This window comes from Rhinolophus sinicus, linkage group LG13 (assembly GCF_036562045.2).
Source record: "Rhinolophus sinicus isolate RSC01 linkage group LG13, ASM3656204v1, whole genome shotgun sequence".
In the NCBI taxonomy this organism is placed as follows: Eukaryota; Metazoa; Chordata; class Mammalia; order Chiroptera; family Rhinolophidae; genus Rhinolophus; species Rhinolophus sinicus.
This window is the reverse complement of record NC_133762.1, coordinates 31957897-31974377: the sequence shown is the minus strand read 5'-3', so window position 1 is coordinate 31974377 and position 16481 is coordinate 31957897. Positions and strand designations below refer to the sequence as shown.

At 39.9% G+C, this 16481-nt stretch overlaps 1 protein-coding gene across 1 annotated transcript in view; it reads left to right on the top strand.

The window, feature by feature from the left end:
- Positions 1-16481, top strand: part of TOP1 (DNA topoisomerase I) — an 80796-nt gene that overhangs the window by 33314 nt on the left and 31001 nt on the right. Inside the window, exons 4-8 of the mRNA XM_019749059.2 lie at positions 6326-6449; positions 7585-7640; positions 10008-10103; positions 11107-11182; positions 14437-14549. Coding sequence (XP_019604618.1) covers positions 6326-6449; positions 7585-7640; positions 10008-10103; positions 11107-11182; positions 14437-14549 — 465 coding nt within the window. The remainder of the gene's footprint in view (positions 1-6325; positions 6450-7584; positions 7641-10007; positions 10104-11106; positions 11183-14436; positions 14550-16481) is intronic.

Genomic DNA, 16481 nt, shown 5'->3' with positions numbered 1-16481 from the left:
TAGTGAAAAGCACACTGAAATAGAAATCGAGAGGCCAGGTTCTATCATTCACTAGCTGTGTGCCCTACGTTTATTACCTGTGTGTCCTAATCCAAGCCGTTTAACTTCTGGGTCTCATTTTCCATTTTGTTCAAGTGTTGACAGCAACAATGGCCTGGTCAAGCTTTTAAGTTTGTTGGGGGAGAATTCAGTTGGAAGCTGTCACACACCAAACCAGTGAGATGATAGTGGTGATGGTGATGGTGATCACCATACACCTGAGTGTCATTCAGAGAAAGGAGAGCTGTCAATGTTGGTAGTTGAATCTAATTTAGTAGTTACTTATAACAGCTGATTTGGAGCCCTAGTTTTTCAATTATACCTAGCCCTATTATAATGAACTGTAACCATTTTTTGAAAGATTTCGTGGTGGAAATAGCATTTGAGCTAGCCACTGGAAGATGGTTAAGATCATGACAAAGGAAGGTGATGGCTAGAAAGGGGCATTTCAGGCTATGAGAAAAGCATAAACAAAACATGGAAACACTGTGTAATGTACTTTGCTCTGGGAAGGACCCCGTTAGGTAGATGTCTGGATTGACAGACGATGGGATCATAGAAAATGAGGCCAAAAAAAGTGGCTTGCGGCAAAACTATTAAGAGCTATTTCAAGAAGTTGGGACATTAAAAAAAAAAAAGTTGGGACTTAATTCTGAAAGGAGCAAGAAGCCTTTGAAAATAGTTGAGAAAGGGAGATACATAATTTAACCACAAATGGTGTGAGTGGTCTAAGAAAAAGAGCTCCTTAGCTTAGATAACTGGGTGGTGGTTTACCCTATTAATAGAGATAAGGAACTTAGATGAGGGGAGGAATGGGAGTTCAGAATATGTATTGGCTTTGGTATCTCTGGGCACATCCCTTTATCCTCTCTGGTCTGCAAACAAAGGATTAAATCATTTCTGAGATTCCATTCAACTCAAAAGTTCTGATAATTCTTGTAATTTTGAGCATGAAGTGATAAATACTAAGAAATCTTTATTTCTGAGAGCCTTTGAGAAACTGGCTCCTGCATTCTTTTCCCAGAGGCAATTTTTGAATTTACCTAGAATTTTTCTATTTAACAAACATTTAAGCTTTGTCTGCTTCCCTTAAAGGGGCTATGGCTTTCCTCCTTCTTCAGCTTTGAAGCTCTCTCTGCTCTCCCATAGGAATCCCTTATGGTTCTGTTGACTGCACCCTGCAGGGGTCTGCTGCCTCGAGGAGTGGGCAGATAGCTGGGATGAGCTCGTGCCCTTTGCCATTAGTGGCTAAGTCCTTTTTTCAGAAGATAAAGACACTCGTTCGACCCCTAGCAGTGATTATCATTTATTTTTGCTTTGTTTGGGAAGTGTAACAGTGGTCTAGTGCATGATTCTGGAACCAGACTGCCTGAGTTTAAATCCTATTTATCTCTCATTAGATGTGTTTCCTTGGGTGAGTTATTTCACCTGTCTCAGTTTCCACATCTGTAAAATGGAGATACTAGTACTTATCTCAGTTTTGTTATAGAGATTAAAGTGCTTAGAAGAGTGCCAGGTGCTTAGTGGTATTCAAGTATCTGTTAAATGCTTTTGTTGGTGATAGAGGACAGACTGTTTTTTTGTTTTCTTTACGAGATTTAAATAGTTTCCCATAGCTAACAATCTAGCATCCCAGAATATCAGACATGTTTTTTTGTTTTGTTTTTTCCCTAAAGAAGCACCAAATGCATTCCCTGGGCAGAAGGAAATATATTCCCTTCCTGGCATTTCCCTGCTCTCACCCTTTCTCCCATCTTTCTGCCTAAATGCCTTAGAGGAACCCCGGTCAGGCTTCTCTGTTGTCTTCTCAGCTCCAACCAGAGTCACAGACCAAAGGTTTCACCATCTTTGCTTTAAAAATAGTGTAGGTTACTTTTTTCCTTAGTGGAATTTAGCTAATTGAATTATAAGATAGGCATGAACACTCTGGAAAGGTGGCTTTGAATCTTTCCATTTGTTCTCTTTGGCATTGACTTCTGCTTGTCCAGACTCTGCAGTTGTGGTGGATCTTACCCCTGGGCAGGCACGAGCCCTGAGCCCCAGCAGTGGGCATCTGTTCATAGCCAGTAGTTGGGTGTTTTCTCTCTCAGAGTTTCTGGTGACATTCATATTTCACCCCGAAGTGTGACCATTATGCTAGCTCGTGTCTGTAGTTTGGCCTTCAGTGTATCCCAGACTAAACTGATTCTTAAAATGTATTTGTTCTTCACACTTTTTTATTCCTTACTATGGTCAGTTTTAAGACTTTCTTTCAGTTTATATTTTTATTTAGTCCAGCCCCACTGAAGGTTCTTCAGTACCTCAATTGTCTGTTCTGCAGCCTCCAATCTGGCCAGCATGGTGACCTTCAGTTGTGTTGAAAGCCTTTTTTGTGACTTTGACCTACTGTGTCTGTTGTATGTGGAAAAGTAGTAGAATCAGTATAAACATAAGAGTAACATCTCTTAAAACAGGCAGTCAGCACACAAACTCCCGTTCTGCACTGGTCAGAATTTCCGTCCTCTCTCTGTTGGTGGAAAAGGTGTTGCTGCTCTTTAAGCCACCATAAAAGTCAAGCTAGTTTTGAATATTTTGGAAAAAGAGGTACATGTTAGGAAATCCTGAATGATGATGAGCCCGCGGGCTCCATTTTCTACCTCTGGCTAAATCCTCCTAATTTGCATGCACAGCCTTGGACATGCGTCTGTATCACAGGACTTGTCCCACAGGTGCGTTTGCTACTTACTCTAGGTAGATTCCGAGGAAAGACTGGCACTGGGGCTTGCTCTCTGCCAGCACTACTGGCCCTGTGGGGGTTATGGAGGGAGGGGTAAGACTCCCCGTTCTCTGCCCTTATTTCTGGAGGCCTGGGCAGGAACAGCACCTGACAAATAGGTAGGATGTGGTTAGCCTTGTGTACAGAGGCCTAAGAGAGCGCGGTGGACCCGAAGTTCTAACAGTTCCCAGTGGAATGCCTTGTACCAAAAGATGTCCTTAACCCTGAATCATCTGAGTTCACTTAGCATAAAATCCAGACCTGCTCTCCTAACATCTCAACAGTTGGGAGAGAGTGTCCTTTGGAAAAGCCAAGTTGGTAGTTCCATCGCATTCTGCTCTTTCTGATTAACTATGACCCACAAAGGGGTTACTACTGTAGCAGGAACTTTGGATTTCCTGAATAGATTTCCCTCTGGTTAGCCAGCAGCGGAAGTATGTTTGACTCCCCCCTCGCCCCCCACACATACTTTCCTAGGGTGGCCTGGGTACTGTCTCATTGCCTGGTCATTAGTTGACTTCTTTTCCCTGATCTCTGTTTGGAGGGATAATGAATAGCAAAGCTGAAGACTGGAGGGTATACGTACATTTACATGTACCTGCACTGTGATTGCCAAAAGGCCAGAAAGCCAGTTTTGTGGTGAAACAGATTAATGTTCTAAGAATTGCTTTCATTGAGAGAGAGAATGGGGGAAGTTGGAACATAAAGGAAGATAGAGTGTTTCTAAACTTAGATTCCCGAGTCACCCATTTATAGTTTGTGGGAAGACAGAATGAGGAGCAGCTATCCCAAAGGTTTTAACATTTCAGAAATATAAGATCTCTGTTCTAGAAAGTTTCTGCTTGATGGTAAAATAAAGTTTTGACCTTAATATCAAATCTCAGACTGGCTCTGCATTTGCGCTAACACCAGTCTACTTTAAGTGCTAGGTATCAATTTCATGGAAATGTAATGGTATTGATTTAGTTGGAGGTGCTCTGAACTTGGAGGTGGAAATGCTGACTTTAACTCTTAACTTGGCTTCTTTCTAACATGTAACTTTGAATGAGACTGAAGCACTGGCTCCTCTGTTTCTAAATCAGTCTAAAGGGATAATAAAACCTACCTCACCAGGAGCGTTGTAAGGATTGAATGAAATAATGTATATGAAAACACCACGCATAATGCTTCCTCGGATATTAGGGATTTTGTTTTTTACTTACTTTGCGGGGAGAGGTATATTTATCCATCAATATTATGGCTGTAATTGTTCCGAATTTTTTGCTTGTAGGCAAAGCTTGTATAGATGACCATTAATTTCTCTTATAGTGAATGTTTGGGGGGGAAAAAAAACCACTAACACTACACTGCTTGTGTAATGAATGGTGATGTTACCGTACATTTTGCAGGTAATGTCAAAACCATGTGCCTGTGATCTCGTGTGTATAAACTCCTGAAGGATCAGTTACAATCTCAGCAACTTAGCTGTTTCCCCCATCATTCTACGAGGAAAGCTGGAGTGTTAATGCAATTGGGAGCCACTTTTGTACAAAGTAAAGAATACAGTTTTTGATAAAACATTGTATTTTGGTAAAAGCATTATGCGAGCACATTGAGTAGAGTGGCATCATAAACAGTGCTGAGAATAAAAAGCATAGCAATAGGTCACCATGTGCCTCCAAGCACACTGGAGCTAGGCTCAGCCCATCTGAGTTAAAAAGAAAAGTTTGCTCATGTAGAAACTTGTTATTTCAATGTGTGGCACATCTGAATAGCCTAATGAGAGCAACATAGAGGAAGCATATATAAACAAGCTAAAGTGAACGTCTGTGTCCCCCCCCCGCCCCAGTCTGTGGCAGTTCCTAGATCTTCCCTAATCTCTAGTCCTGCTTCTTCTGCTAGGTCCCCCTCCTGGACCTGCCCTCCTGGCTAGATTTCATAGAATGTCTGCTTATTTAGTACCCAAACTCCCAGCTCGAGTTGGAGCCCCTTTTGTGTACAGATGCACGTGATCTGGGTTCTGTGGCTCTCACCTAACTGGCTGCCATCGTTTGTTTGTCCCTTTCTGACCTTTGATGCAGCCAGTTATGCTGGCCCGATCTCTTTAGGACAAACTTCATGCGGTGGGTGTAGCCTAATGAGCTCATCGCTGGTAAAACCGATGTTTTCTGGGCTGAAGGTGTTAAACGTGACAGATGGGAAATGCAGACCATGGCCGATGCTGCCTGGTGGCCTGACTGTCCCTGTCAGCTGGGGTTGCCGTCAGCTGTTCTGCATCTGGGGGGACCCCCGATTCCTAGCACTTGATTTCCAGCGCCCTTTTGTTAACGTGTGGAATATACTGGTTAGTGACGTGAGCAAGGGTCCTAGACCGTCTGTCCGGGGCACTGAAGAAGACGAGCGTGTGATTTTTGCTCGTTGCCCTTTTAGTCCTTGTCCACATGCATGTTTTTAATAGTTGCAGTCATTTCACGTGTCTATGCATTGTTCTGCAACATTTTATAGAAGGGACTTGAGCATCTGTGGATTTGGTACCTGCACAGGGAGCGGGTGGTTTGTCCTGGAACTAGTCCGCCTCGCATACCAGGGAAGACTACTCCTTTTTGCATTTGTGTCATTAACATTTTCCAGGTATATTTGTAGGCTCATAAATTATAGCATATTAGCTACCTAATTTCATACACGTTTTACAGTGTCTTCCTCTTGTTACTCACTAAAGTTGTATCTAGTTTCTTGGTGGTAGTTTGTTCATTTTGTTTGCTTCTTGTTACGGGAAAAATAAAAATGAATATCTTTATGTAATACTGTTTCCCAAAGAGAAATTTCCAGTAGCTGGATCTCAGGGTATGAACATTTCAATGGCTATTGGCTTTGTAATGTCATATTTTGTTCTGCAGGGGGGCAATGCCATTTTAATGCTACCAGTATGTCCACAAACCCCTTTAAAAGCAAGACTTTTAAACATTTAGCACAGGACATGCCTTTGCTTTTAGATAGGTATTTTCTTACTGTGAGGAAAGGACCAAGCAGGAATTATAAGCCTCATTTAGAAGTAGCTAGCGAGCAGGAAACATCTACCCTCACTACACAGACAGAGTCCCGGCTTGGCTACATGTATGATGTGTCTCAAGTCTGGCACAGAGCCACCAAATTACATTTTTGGTGAATTGTTTTTACCCCCTTCACATCAGATGTGAATGCTCAAATTGGAGCTTTCATTATAGTTTTTTTGCTGGTAGAATATTGTAGAAATAGAGTGGGGTTTGCTTTATATTCTTAGTCACTTTAAAAAAATGTCCCGGTTTGTTTAGAATGATTATATTTCTCTATTTGGTTCCTTTGCTCCTTCAAAAAAATAAAAAAACATCAAACAAGATAAACAAAGTCTGGTGTAGCCAAAAGCCTCTACTTGAACCTCTGTCAGGACTGTTGATCTAAAGCATTGTAAGTTTCCATGGTTCGTGTTATCTTAGGGTGTCTTGTGAGTTGATCTTGTGAAATGAACCCTTGTGGTCCCTACTCGGCTAACCCTTTGTGTCTTGTTTTTCACAGTGAACATAAAGATTCTGAAAAGAAACACAAAGAGAAGGAGAAAACCAAACATAAAGATGGAAGTTCAGAAAAACATAAAGATAAACATAAAGACAGAGACAAGGAAAAGCGAAAGGAGGAGAAGGTACAGAACTTTCCTGTGGGGAAGGAAGATATGTGGGGTGTACTTTTCATTCTATTTACCTTTTAAAGCAAGTAATGAAAGTACCTTCATTGCATAGTAAGACCCCGTGGTCTTTGGAAAGTTCTCTGTCAGGAGACTTTGGAGCCGACCAGTTTTAAATTATGAAAACCAAGGTTCTTTCCCACTGTATTTACAGTACCAAATGTATCCATAGCATTATCTTACTTTATATGAAAAACGGACAAATTGAGGATGTAGGGTTTCTGGAAATGTCAGTTTTCTTTTATGAATTATTTTGGGTGGAGAAGGCTGAATGCTATGTTGGTCCTCTGTTGAATGAAGGTTCTTGAGTGAAAATTTGGTGACGCTGGTGCCTTTTCTGGAGTTTGATTCCAGCATAACCAGTACAAGCCGCCTCAGAATGGCGCAGCTCACCTGGCTGCGAATGAGTAGTGCTGTGCAGAGACTTTTTAAAAATTATTTTAGTTTTTTAAAAACTAACATTGATACTTGGTAATTCAGACATATACATAGAGAATACAGTGAAAAAAATACATCTCCCCGTTATCCCCGACTCACTGGCCTCTATCTTTCCCTTTTAGAGGTAGCATTATACACTATTTTTTGTTTTCTTCCAGAGATACTCTGTGTGTGTGTGTGTGTGTGTGTGTGTGTGTGTGTGTGTGAGAAGATTTTTGAAAGACCTGGAGTGTCTGACAGATCGAGAAAATGGGAAGTTGAGGGAGGGGAATGTGAATATACTTTGCCTAAATGAGAGAAGGCAAGAAAATAGACTATTTCTTTTAGTTTTGTTGTTCCGTCTCTGCACTGCCAAGGGCAAATCCTTGAGAGGTGGAGTATATTTGCTGAGGGAGGGGGCCCTGCCATAATTTAAAGGTAAAAAGCTGTTATTTTGAAGGGAAACATTTCTCAGTGAATTGGACAGTTCATCCTCAAGAATTGTAAAAAATGAGTCTTAGAGAAATATGAAGACCTTCGGTTCACCTGTTCAAGAAGAGTCAGCCTGTGATCAAGGTGTCCCAAGAGTTGAAGCCAAATATTCTCAAATAAGAGAGGCTTCTTCCAAGGTGCTCGTTTCCAGGCTCTCACCAGTTACTGTTGTTTTACCTTTCAGGTTAGAGCCTCCGGGGATGCAAAAATAAAGAAGGAGAAGGAGAATGGTTTCTCTAGGTAAGACCCCTCGGCCTCTCTCTGGTGCCCAGTGGGCCGGCTGCCCGTGTCGTGTTGTCGCCTCAGCTTATTGAAACCTCACTGAGCTGCCACCTCCAGGTTCCCAAGGCAGTCAGCTGTGAGAGGACTTGGTCTGAGCCAACCTGAGCATCTCTAGAGTGACATTCAGAGAGGCCGACCAGCACATTTTCCAGAAGTTATTTTGAATAGAGAAGGTCAACGAGAAGTTCTTAAAAATTGAGGTGTAATTTACATATCACAAATTTCACCCTTCTAAAGTGTACGGTTTATTGGTTTCTAGTATATTTCACAAGATTATACAACGCCCCCCCATTATTGCACTAAAAGCAGAATATTTTCATCATCCCAAAAAGCAGCTCCATACTCATCAGCAGTAATTATGGAGTTTCCTAAAAAACCCTGTACTCTGAATTTCTCCTTAGTAATATTCTGAGGCTTGTAAATAGATGACCTATATTTTAGGGATAGGTGCAGATTTGAGTAGGAATATGTTATCTCTGCTAGAAGGAGATGAAAATGTGCACAATCTAGAGGTCGCTTTACCTGCGCTATTTTTGCCATTATGATTCTGTTTTCCTCATCAGTCTCAACTCCCTAAAATAAGCCCGAAGGTCCCCTCTGGTTTCAACAACCAGAAATTTATGTATATTTTCATTCGCCTCCACCAAATGAGAGAATGGATTTACAAGGAGTTGTTGGGAGTGTTTGCATTACTGACTAGGACAAAGTGTTTTGAGAGTTTGCTTCCTTGAAACTTTGAACTTTCAGTTTCGTTTGAGAACAGTTTTGAAAATTGTGCCATGTCTCTGGGTCCCTTAGACTAGGAGAAGCAGGCGCCCTCTTCAGGCGTATTTTGTAACTGTTCTAGGAATGCAGAATAATAAAATTCAAGACGCATTAGCTACTTAGGCATTCTGATTTCTAAGATAAAGTGACTGAGCACAGGGAGGCTGTTTTCTGCCAAGAGACTGCCTGCGACTTACATTAAACTAATACTAAGATATTAATAGACTCTTTGGACTTGGTGTAGTCCTGGGTTCAGTTTCAGACTTTCTGTCTTCACTTTGCTAGACTCTGCAGAGAATCTAGATGCTTCTCTGGATGGGACCCTGTTTTCTGGTACACTGTTAGAACAATTTCAGGCCTAGTAACCCTTCCCACATTTTAAACTTTACCTGCGACAGTACTAAGAGCTAGCATTTACTTAATTAGCTGAGTAAATGGCAGTGTTTCTTTCTGGTGCTAAGCTTTTGGAGATTTTGGACCCTTGAGTCTGTGTCAGTCATGTCTCCAGTGAGGGACACAGCTTTAGAGGCCAGCATTTGGGGACTGTGCAGAAAGATGGAAGGAAAGCTGATTTCTCTAAGGATTCGAATTCTGTCACAAGGAAGGGGATCCAGTGTGCTTGAGGAGATGGCATTATCTACATTCGACATCCTGTGACTGTCCGGGACTCCTTTGCAACCGAGTCTGGGAGTTTATCCTTGGGACCCCTTAGAGATGGGAAGCTTCGGGGGCCATTCCCTGTACTGAGTTAATTAGCTCTGTAAGTGCTTCTTGCTGTAAGCAGTGAGGTTCTGATGGGATGTGCCACGCCGGGGCACATTCCCACGCCTGTGGTGATGGCTGGTCCCATGGTTTTTCACTTGTTCTTTCCTCTTTTTTGGCTCAAGGTAGTTGTCTAACAGAATCATCTTTTTATATTCAGAAGGCAAAATCTTAATAAAAATAGGGCAAGGCACTCTTCTGTGTATAAAGTAAACCTAAGGAGGAAATTGAACAATGGATAGATTTGACGTAGAATAAATTCAGTTTGTCCTCAGCCTCTCAGTTAGCACATGCCCTTCTTTTACTTTATTGTCAGCTTGGTTATTTTCCCATGTAACTAAGGTTATTTTCCCTTAGAACTTTAAAGTATTTTCCTTGTAAAAACTATATGTTATCTTTTGGAGCATTAGAATAATCAGTTCAGATCATTGGTGGGGTCAGATACATAGTATATCCCTCATGTGAGGGGAGGAGACAATTGAAGTTTGTTCCTGTGTGGTTTGGGTCATGTTGGCAAAGGCAGCTCAGATATAATGGGAAACAATACTGACTTTGAATAAGGAGTCCTGACTCCGAGCCTTCACGTGCCTGTTCATCTGTGAAATGAGGGCAGTGCTGTCTGCTTCCCAGGGCTGTGGTGAGAACGAGGGAGAGAAAGTGCTCACGGGAAACCTTTGTAATACGTACAGAGGTATGTTGTTATCTTTCTGCTCACCGCTTCTCAGTGAGATAATTTATCCTGACTTTGGATTACTTAAGGCAGACATTCCAACACTCATTAACAATTTGTTTCTCTAGTCCGCCGCGAATTAAAGATGAACCTGAAGATGATGGCTATTTTGCTTCTCCTAAAGAGGATATAAAGCCATTAAAGAGACCTCGAGATGAGGATGAGTGAGTATTTCTTATTACTTTAATTTTTGAAAACAAAAAGGAGTTGTTTAAAAATTAAATATGATGTATGCTTCTACAATACACGGAAAAACTGCATTAATTGACTTTTACTCATTTGGAGTTTATGATTTAATGGACTGGGCGACTGATTTCTCTGTGAATTATGAGACGTAGGGTTTGCTAAGCAAATAAGTAGGGTACCTGAGGCTTAAATGGAAATACATATCTACATTTTTCGTATTAAAAAGGTAATGCATATTTATTGTAGGAATTTCAAATAATACAGATTCATGAAGAATAGTTCAGTTATTTAAGTTCTAAGTTTATCATCACTTACCACAGATAAGTTTTCACTGTTAAAGCAATTTCTCCTAGGATCTGTGTCTCGTCAGTACATTCTAAGTGAAGTTTCGGTGTATAGAAGTAGTAAAATTGCTCTTAATTAAAACAGTTATTTGAGGCTTATATGTACCTCTTTCTCAGATTCAGTCAGAAGGTTAAATTCTGTTCATTATTTTCAATCTTGTATAGCTTATGCTCAAGGAATCCACAACAGATTTATGGTAGAAAGGGGGTGGGAAGAGAGGAGGGAAATACGTAGTGAACGCATTTGTATTCATTCAGAATTCATACAGAATTCCTTCCCTCCCCTTTTGAGCCAGTTACTACTTTGTGGTAACTATTGTTGCACTGTAGCTTCCCAGATTTCTGTCTTCTACTGGTGTCGTTTACATATATATCCCTCCATTCCACTTCCCTTCCAGGCCTAGGTGCAGTGTAAAGTTGTTTGTTTTGGTCTATGTAGGGTGATAACGATTGGGCCTTTGTCTGGCCTTCTTTGCTTTCTCCATTCCTGTTCTTGACTGTAGAATACCCAGCCAAGAAGAAGCAGCAGCCACGTCTGCCTGGGAGGCCTCCAAGAGGAGTTTGGAGGTCCTAGTCCTGTTGGTGAGAACTACTGAGTTACAGATGTGTTAACTGCATGTTCATGTTCCCTTTCTAGTGCTGATTATAAACCTAAGAAAATTAAAACGGAAGATATCAAGAAAGAGAAGAAACGAAAACTAGAGGAAGAAGAGGTTAGTAAAGAGACTTAGGCCCTTTGGGGCTTGAGTTTGGAATAGGGAGTTTTCTATAAAACAACTTGTGAAGCAAATGGGTTTAGGGAATTTGATTGGTCTGTTGTAGAGGAAGAACTTACCTGTGTACAGTGGCTGTGGCACTGTTAGTTTTAAGATCTCTCTTACCTTCCTCGGTGTCTACCCATAGCTGTGTTGCCAACTGATGTTCTTAGAGAAACCACGTCGTCTTCATACATACAGAGCAAGTGTTAACAAGAAGTCATACTTGGCTTACAATCCAGAAGAGTTTTCCCTAAGAATGTTTTTAGTGCCCTCTCATATCTAACAAAGCTTGCTCATCACCCACTTTGGGTAACCATTCCCATTTAACGTCCTTTAATGGGTGCTCCTTGGACATAGGATGAAATCCTAGCTCTTTGCCGCAATTCCTCCCACTCTGGTGCCTGCATCGCGTGTGTCTCTTCATCTTGTGCCTCTTCTCTCGTTTACTTTGTTCCAGCCACACTGACCTCCTGTGTTTCTTTTCCACAGATTCTTTTGTGCATTAGAATGTTCTGTAGCACATGTTGTTCCTTGTCTGGAACTCACATGCTCTTCCTCCTGTTTTTCTTCTCCTGGTTTATAACCTTCCTTAAAATCTCAGTTCAATTCAAGTACTTTCCAAAGAGCTCTATTTGATGTTTGCGGCAGACTTAAAATACAAAAATACGATACCTCCTTTTGATGCTGTGTACTTCTTATACTAAAGAGTTCCTAGCAAGTAATTCAAGAAAAACATGCCCGAAATTCACAGGGGTCTTAATCTTGTGCATTCTCCTAAGGGAAGGGGTTGATTGAATTTTAGCTGTTATGCTAATGCTGCAATTCAGGTTTAGCCACTGTCTTGGGCACAATGGAGTCACAGTGTAAAGACGATTGCTTGAAATATCAGCAATAAAGACAGTCTTAAGGGTGTAGGCAGGCTATTGTAGTGGTAAGAATACTACTAATAATTAAAATTAAATGTAATAGGTGCTTACTGTGTGCCAGACACTATTCTTCACACTGTATATGTATCATTTTATTGAATCCTTAGAACAACCCTTAGGGGTAAATATTGCTACTATTATCGCCACTGTACAGATGCAGAAACTGAACTATAGAGAGATCATATCATTTGCCCAAGGTCACACAGCTACTAAGTGGTGGAGCTGGGGTTTGAGCCCATCAGTGTGATTCCAGGGCCAGCACAATAGCTGCCGTACTTCCCTGGCTGCTGCGGACTTTGCTGATGCTTTAATTCCACAACAAGGGGGAAGGGCCTTGAATGAGTTCATATTAAGAATATTAATGAGTGGGTGAGCCATAAGAGACATGAGTAGGTCCTGGATTTAGAGAATTGTAGTTTTTCTGACAACTAGTCTACTCTTGGCAGAAGTTCAAGTTAGGGAGAGCCAACTGAAAGGATTGGGAGTGAAGTGTTGTATAGTGATTATGGTCATCAGTCACTCCACTTTCATGTAGGTCATCAGTAGACTAGTCAGTAAAGAATGTGAAACTTTAGCTCTCCATGCTTTCTATATCGCCTTCATGCTTCTGTTGCGTTTATGCTATAATACCTTTCTCAGAGTTTGGAAGAGGTTAGTTATAACTATTAAGCCATTTGGGAAAAAGAACAGTTGACTCCCCCGCCCCCTTTTTTTTTTATTATTCTGTTTAGCAACCCCTTTCTCTACAGGGGAGAAAAAAAATTCAGGCGTAAAGACTGAATTAATACAGTCTTATTATGGCAGGGACCCCAGATGGCAGGGTTGGTCATTAAACCTCACTGGCTGGCTGTGGTGTTTTTCATTTCTGGGAATTGTTCCGAAGTCTCTCAGTGACTGATTATCCCATTTTAAAGCTTGAAAACATACAGTGTAGCCAGTAGTTTCCTGATGGGACCATCTGCATGCCTGTTCAGAAGCTGTTCAGAGAATATCTTAACTGAAAAACGTTTCCCTTTCCTGTGGTATGTTTTAGCCTAAATAGTAAACATTATCTGAATTAATGTGATCTTCCAGTAGTTTCTCCTCCCAAACATATTTACACATTTATATTCTCCATTCCTATTGCTAAATATTAATATATGTGGGATTATAGTCTTTCCTCTTTCTTTTACCCCAAAGATCATTTGCTTAAAGACCTTAAGCTTATCTTGATTGCCATCCTATCATGTAGTCCTAAAATGTTTGTTCCAGTCATTCTCATGAGTCACATTCTGTTATTTTTCTGGTAAACTTGGGTTTTCATCATGGCAGTATCAGCTATATGACTTGAGGAAGTGACAGAACCTTTGTTTCAGAGTTTCCTGGATTGTAACTGGAAGAGGTCAAACCAAACTGTCTATAAAGTTCTTTCAAGTTCTGCCATTCTGTAATTGATTCTAAGATAACTCAAAACCACCTTTCATAGCTATATGAAACTTGTTGAATAAAGACTTTAATTATCCTGAATAGTTAGTACAAAGGGAAATATTCTTCAAAAGAGTTTTGATTCTCTTGAGTGGAACCCTCAATTGTTGAATAGCATGTTTTTGCCTGGGTGTGTGTATGTTTCGAGATTTATCTCCTGTATTGGTGAATTGCACTTGTTTATGTTTGATGCTCTTTTTCTGTGCCACTGTGACAGCTCATCTAGGGTCCCAGTTCAAAGAAGAGCCATAAAGAAATGCCACCATAAGAATCAGTAATCATTTTAGGAACTCCCACCAAATACTTGGTTTACTGCCTCGTGGGTGACTTGTTCGCATACAAACAGCAGTGATAGAAAGTGTTCCTTGCTAGACTCAATCAGGAATTTCCTTTCAAATTGTATGTTAAATATCTAATACTCATATACTCATTATTTGATGGTATTAGAAGAGGTTTAAAGATGAGTAGATTTAAAAATCAGTGAGGGTAGTACACTGAGGTGACACTCTATAGCAGTGCTTTCCCACACTCATCTGAAGCTAATAAAATACAGTTTCCCAGGCTCTTCCTCTGCAGAATGAGTGTTTTTAGTTACTTTCTCAAGTAATCATTTGTCAGGGAGTTTTGGGAAATAATGCTCTAGAGAAAAGTACTAGTTAGTTTATTATTCATCTGTCAGACAGAGAGGCTTGGACCTAGGATCGTCTCCAGTTGTAATGTTCTATGATTCCAGTTTTTCTTCCTAACGGCCCCCCAAACCTACTTCTGGAAATGCTATTGGTCCTTATTTAAGTGCTTTCTCACCATGTTTCTTTGTAGGATGGTAAATTGAAAAAACCCAAGAATAAAGATAAAGATAAAGATAAAAAAGTTCCTGATCCAGACAGCAAGAAAAAGAAGCCGAAGAAAGAAGAGGAGCAGAAGTGGAAATGGTAACATCCAGCACTGGGTTAAAATGTCAGCTCTTTGATTCCACAACCTGATTCAGCAATAGTGTTGCGTTCTTAAAATTCATAACTTGATCTTTGGGCGAGGAGGGAGGTACTTAAAAGAATCTCTCTAGAATAATATTCTGAAGTTTTCCAGGTCCTAGTGAAAGCATTAACTAGCTCTTAACCTGTTGGATCCCAATACTAGGCCCCAGCATATACCATATTTCCCCAAAAATAAGACCTAGCCGACAATCAGCTCTAATGTGTCTTTTGGAGCAAAAAATTAATATAAGACCCGGTCTTATTTTACTATAATATAAGGCCGGGTCTTATATAATATATATAATATAATATACCAGATTGTATATTAATTTTTGCTCCAAAAGATGCATTAGAGCTGATTGTCTGGCTAGGTCTTATTTTTGGAGCAACAGAGTAGAACAGAATGAACTAGAAAAGTAGACCTATGTATATATGGGAATTCAGTATATGAAGAGCATTGCATTTAAAATGATAGGGATTATTTTAAATAAGGTGGATTATTCAATCCATAATGTTGAAAATACTGCTTGTTTGTTTAAAAAAAAATCTCCACAAGAAAACCTAGGTGAATAGTTTTATAATTGTAGAATAGTGAATACTCTTTGACGCAAACTACATAACCAGGGCCATGAGGAAAAGATTTATAAATGTGGTACATCAAAGTTAAAGTTTTTTATATGGCAAACAAACTTGTGCCATTAAAAAAAAATCTTAAGGGAAAATATTTGCAGTACAAAGGGCTAAGAGTCCTAATTTGAAAAAAGGTCTTTTAAAACAAATATGAAAGGAGCAGTCTAATAGAAAAGTGAGAAAAACGCAATTCATTAAAGAAAATAAATGATTAGTAAACATCTTAAAATATGGTCAACCTCACAAATAACAAAGACACAAAGAAAAATAATAAATGATACATCTATTTGTGTAATGTCTCTCAGACTGGGAAAGATCAATAAGTATTAATATATCTAGGGTTGTGAAAATGAGAAAACGGGCATTTTCCATCGCTATGGGAATGAAGATTCAGGCAATCTAATTGAGGACAATTTAGCAATAGCAGGTTACTTTTGAGAAGTGTGTTTAGATGGAAAATTTTGTATTCCAGTTAATAAATTTTGGTGTTCAGAATTTTGAAATAAACATGTATTTTTTAATACTGACGTTACTTTAAACTTTATTTTTTATTAATAACTACTACGCCAATAATACCAATGATTTGTATTTGGGTTGGAAAAATTCAAATGGTCAGATATATAGGAGCTAGAAAAAAATTACAGTACCCTTTCCTCTCTCTTCCATTCCCATATTTTCTGTCCAGCTTTGAAGTAACCATTACTCGCAGTTTTGGTGTGTAGAGTTCCAGACCCACTTGTATGCATTTACTCTGTGGCTTTTATAATTTAGAAAAATAATCTCCCTAGTACCTCTGAGGGAAGGGGAAAGATCAGTGACCAGGGAGGTAGCTGAAAGGAGCAGAGCTGCGTGGCGGAAATGCCCTGTACAGCTGTAAATGGCATTGTTGGTGTGAACATACATGAGGTCAAAGGAAAGGAAAATCACAGAGCAAAGGAATCCTGGGCCTCTCTAGAGATCAGAGTCAGAAAACAAGACACATTTTTGTTTTTGGTTTTTTTTTGTTCTTCATTTGTATTTCATGTTTTCTTTGTAACTAATCGAAGTTTTTCAGTGATAGAATATTGAAAGGTTTTCATGACTTTCAATAAAATGGTCTTTTTAGATAAAATGAAATGACTGTGTAAACTGGGTTGTTATTGGGAGTCGTGAGAATGGTGAGTTAGTAGTTCCATCAGTCGGTTACGTCTCTCAGGGTTCTGTGGTGGGAACTCAGTAAGTGTGGAATGAACACGTTCATTTCCTCGTCATCACTAACTC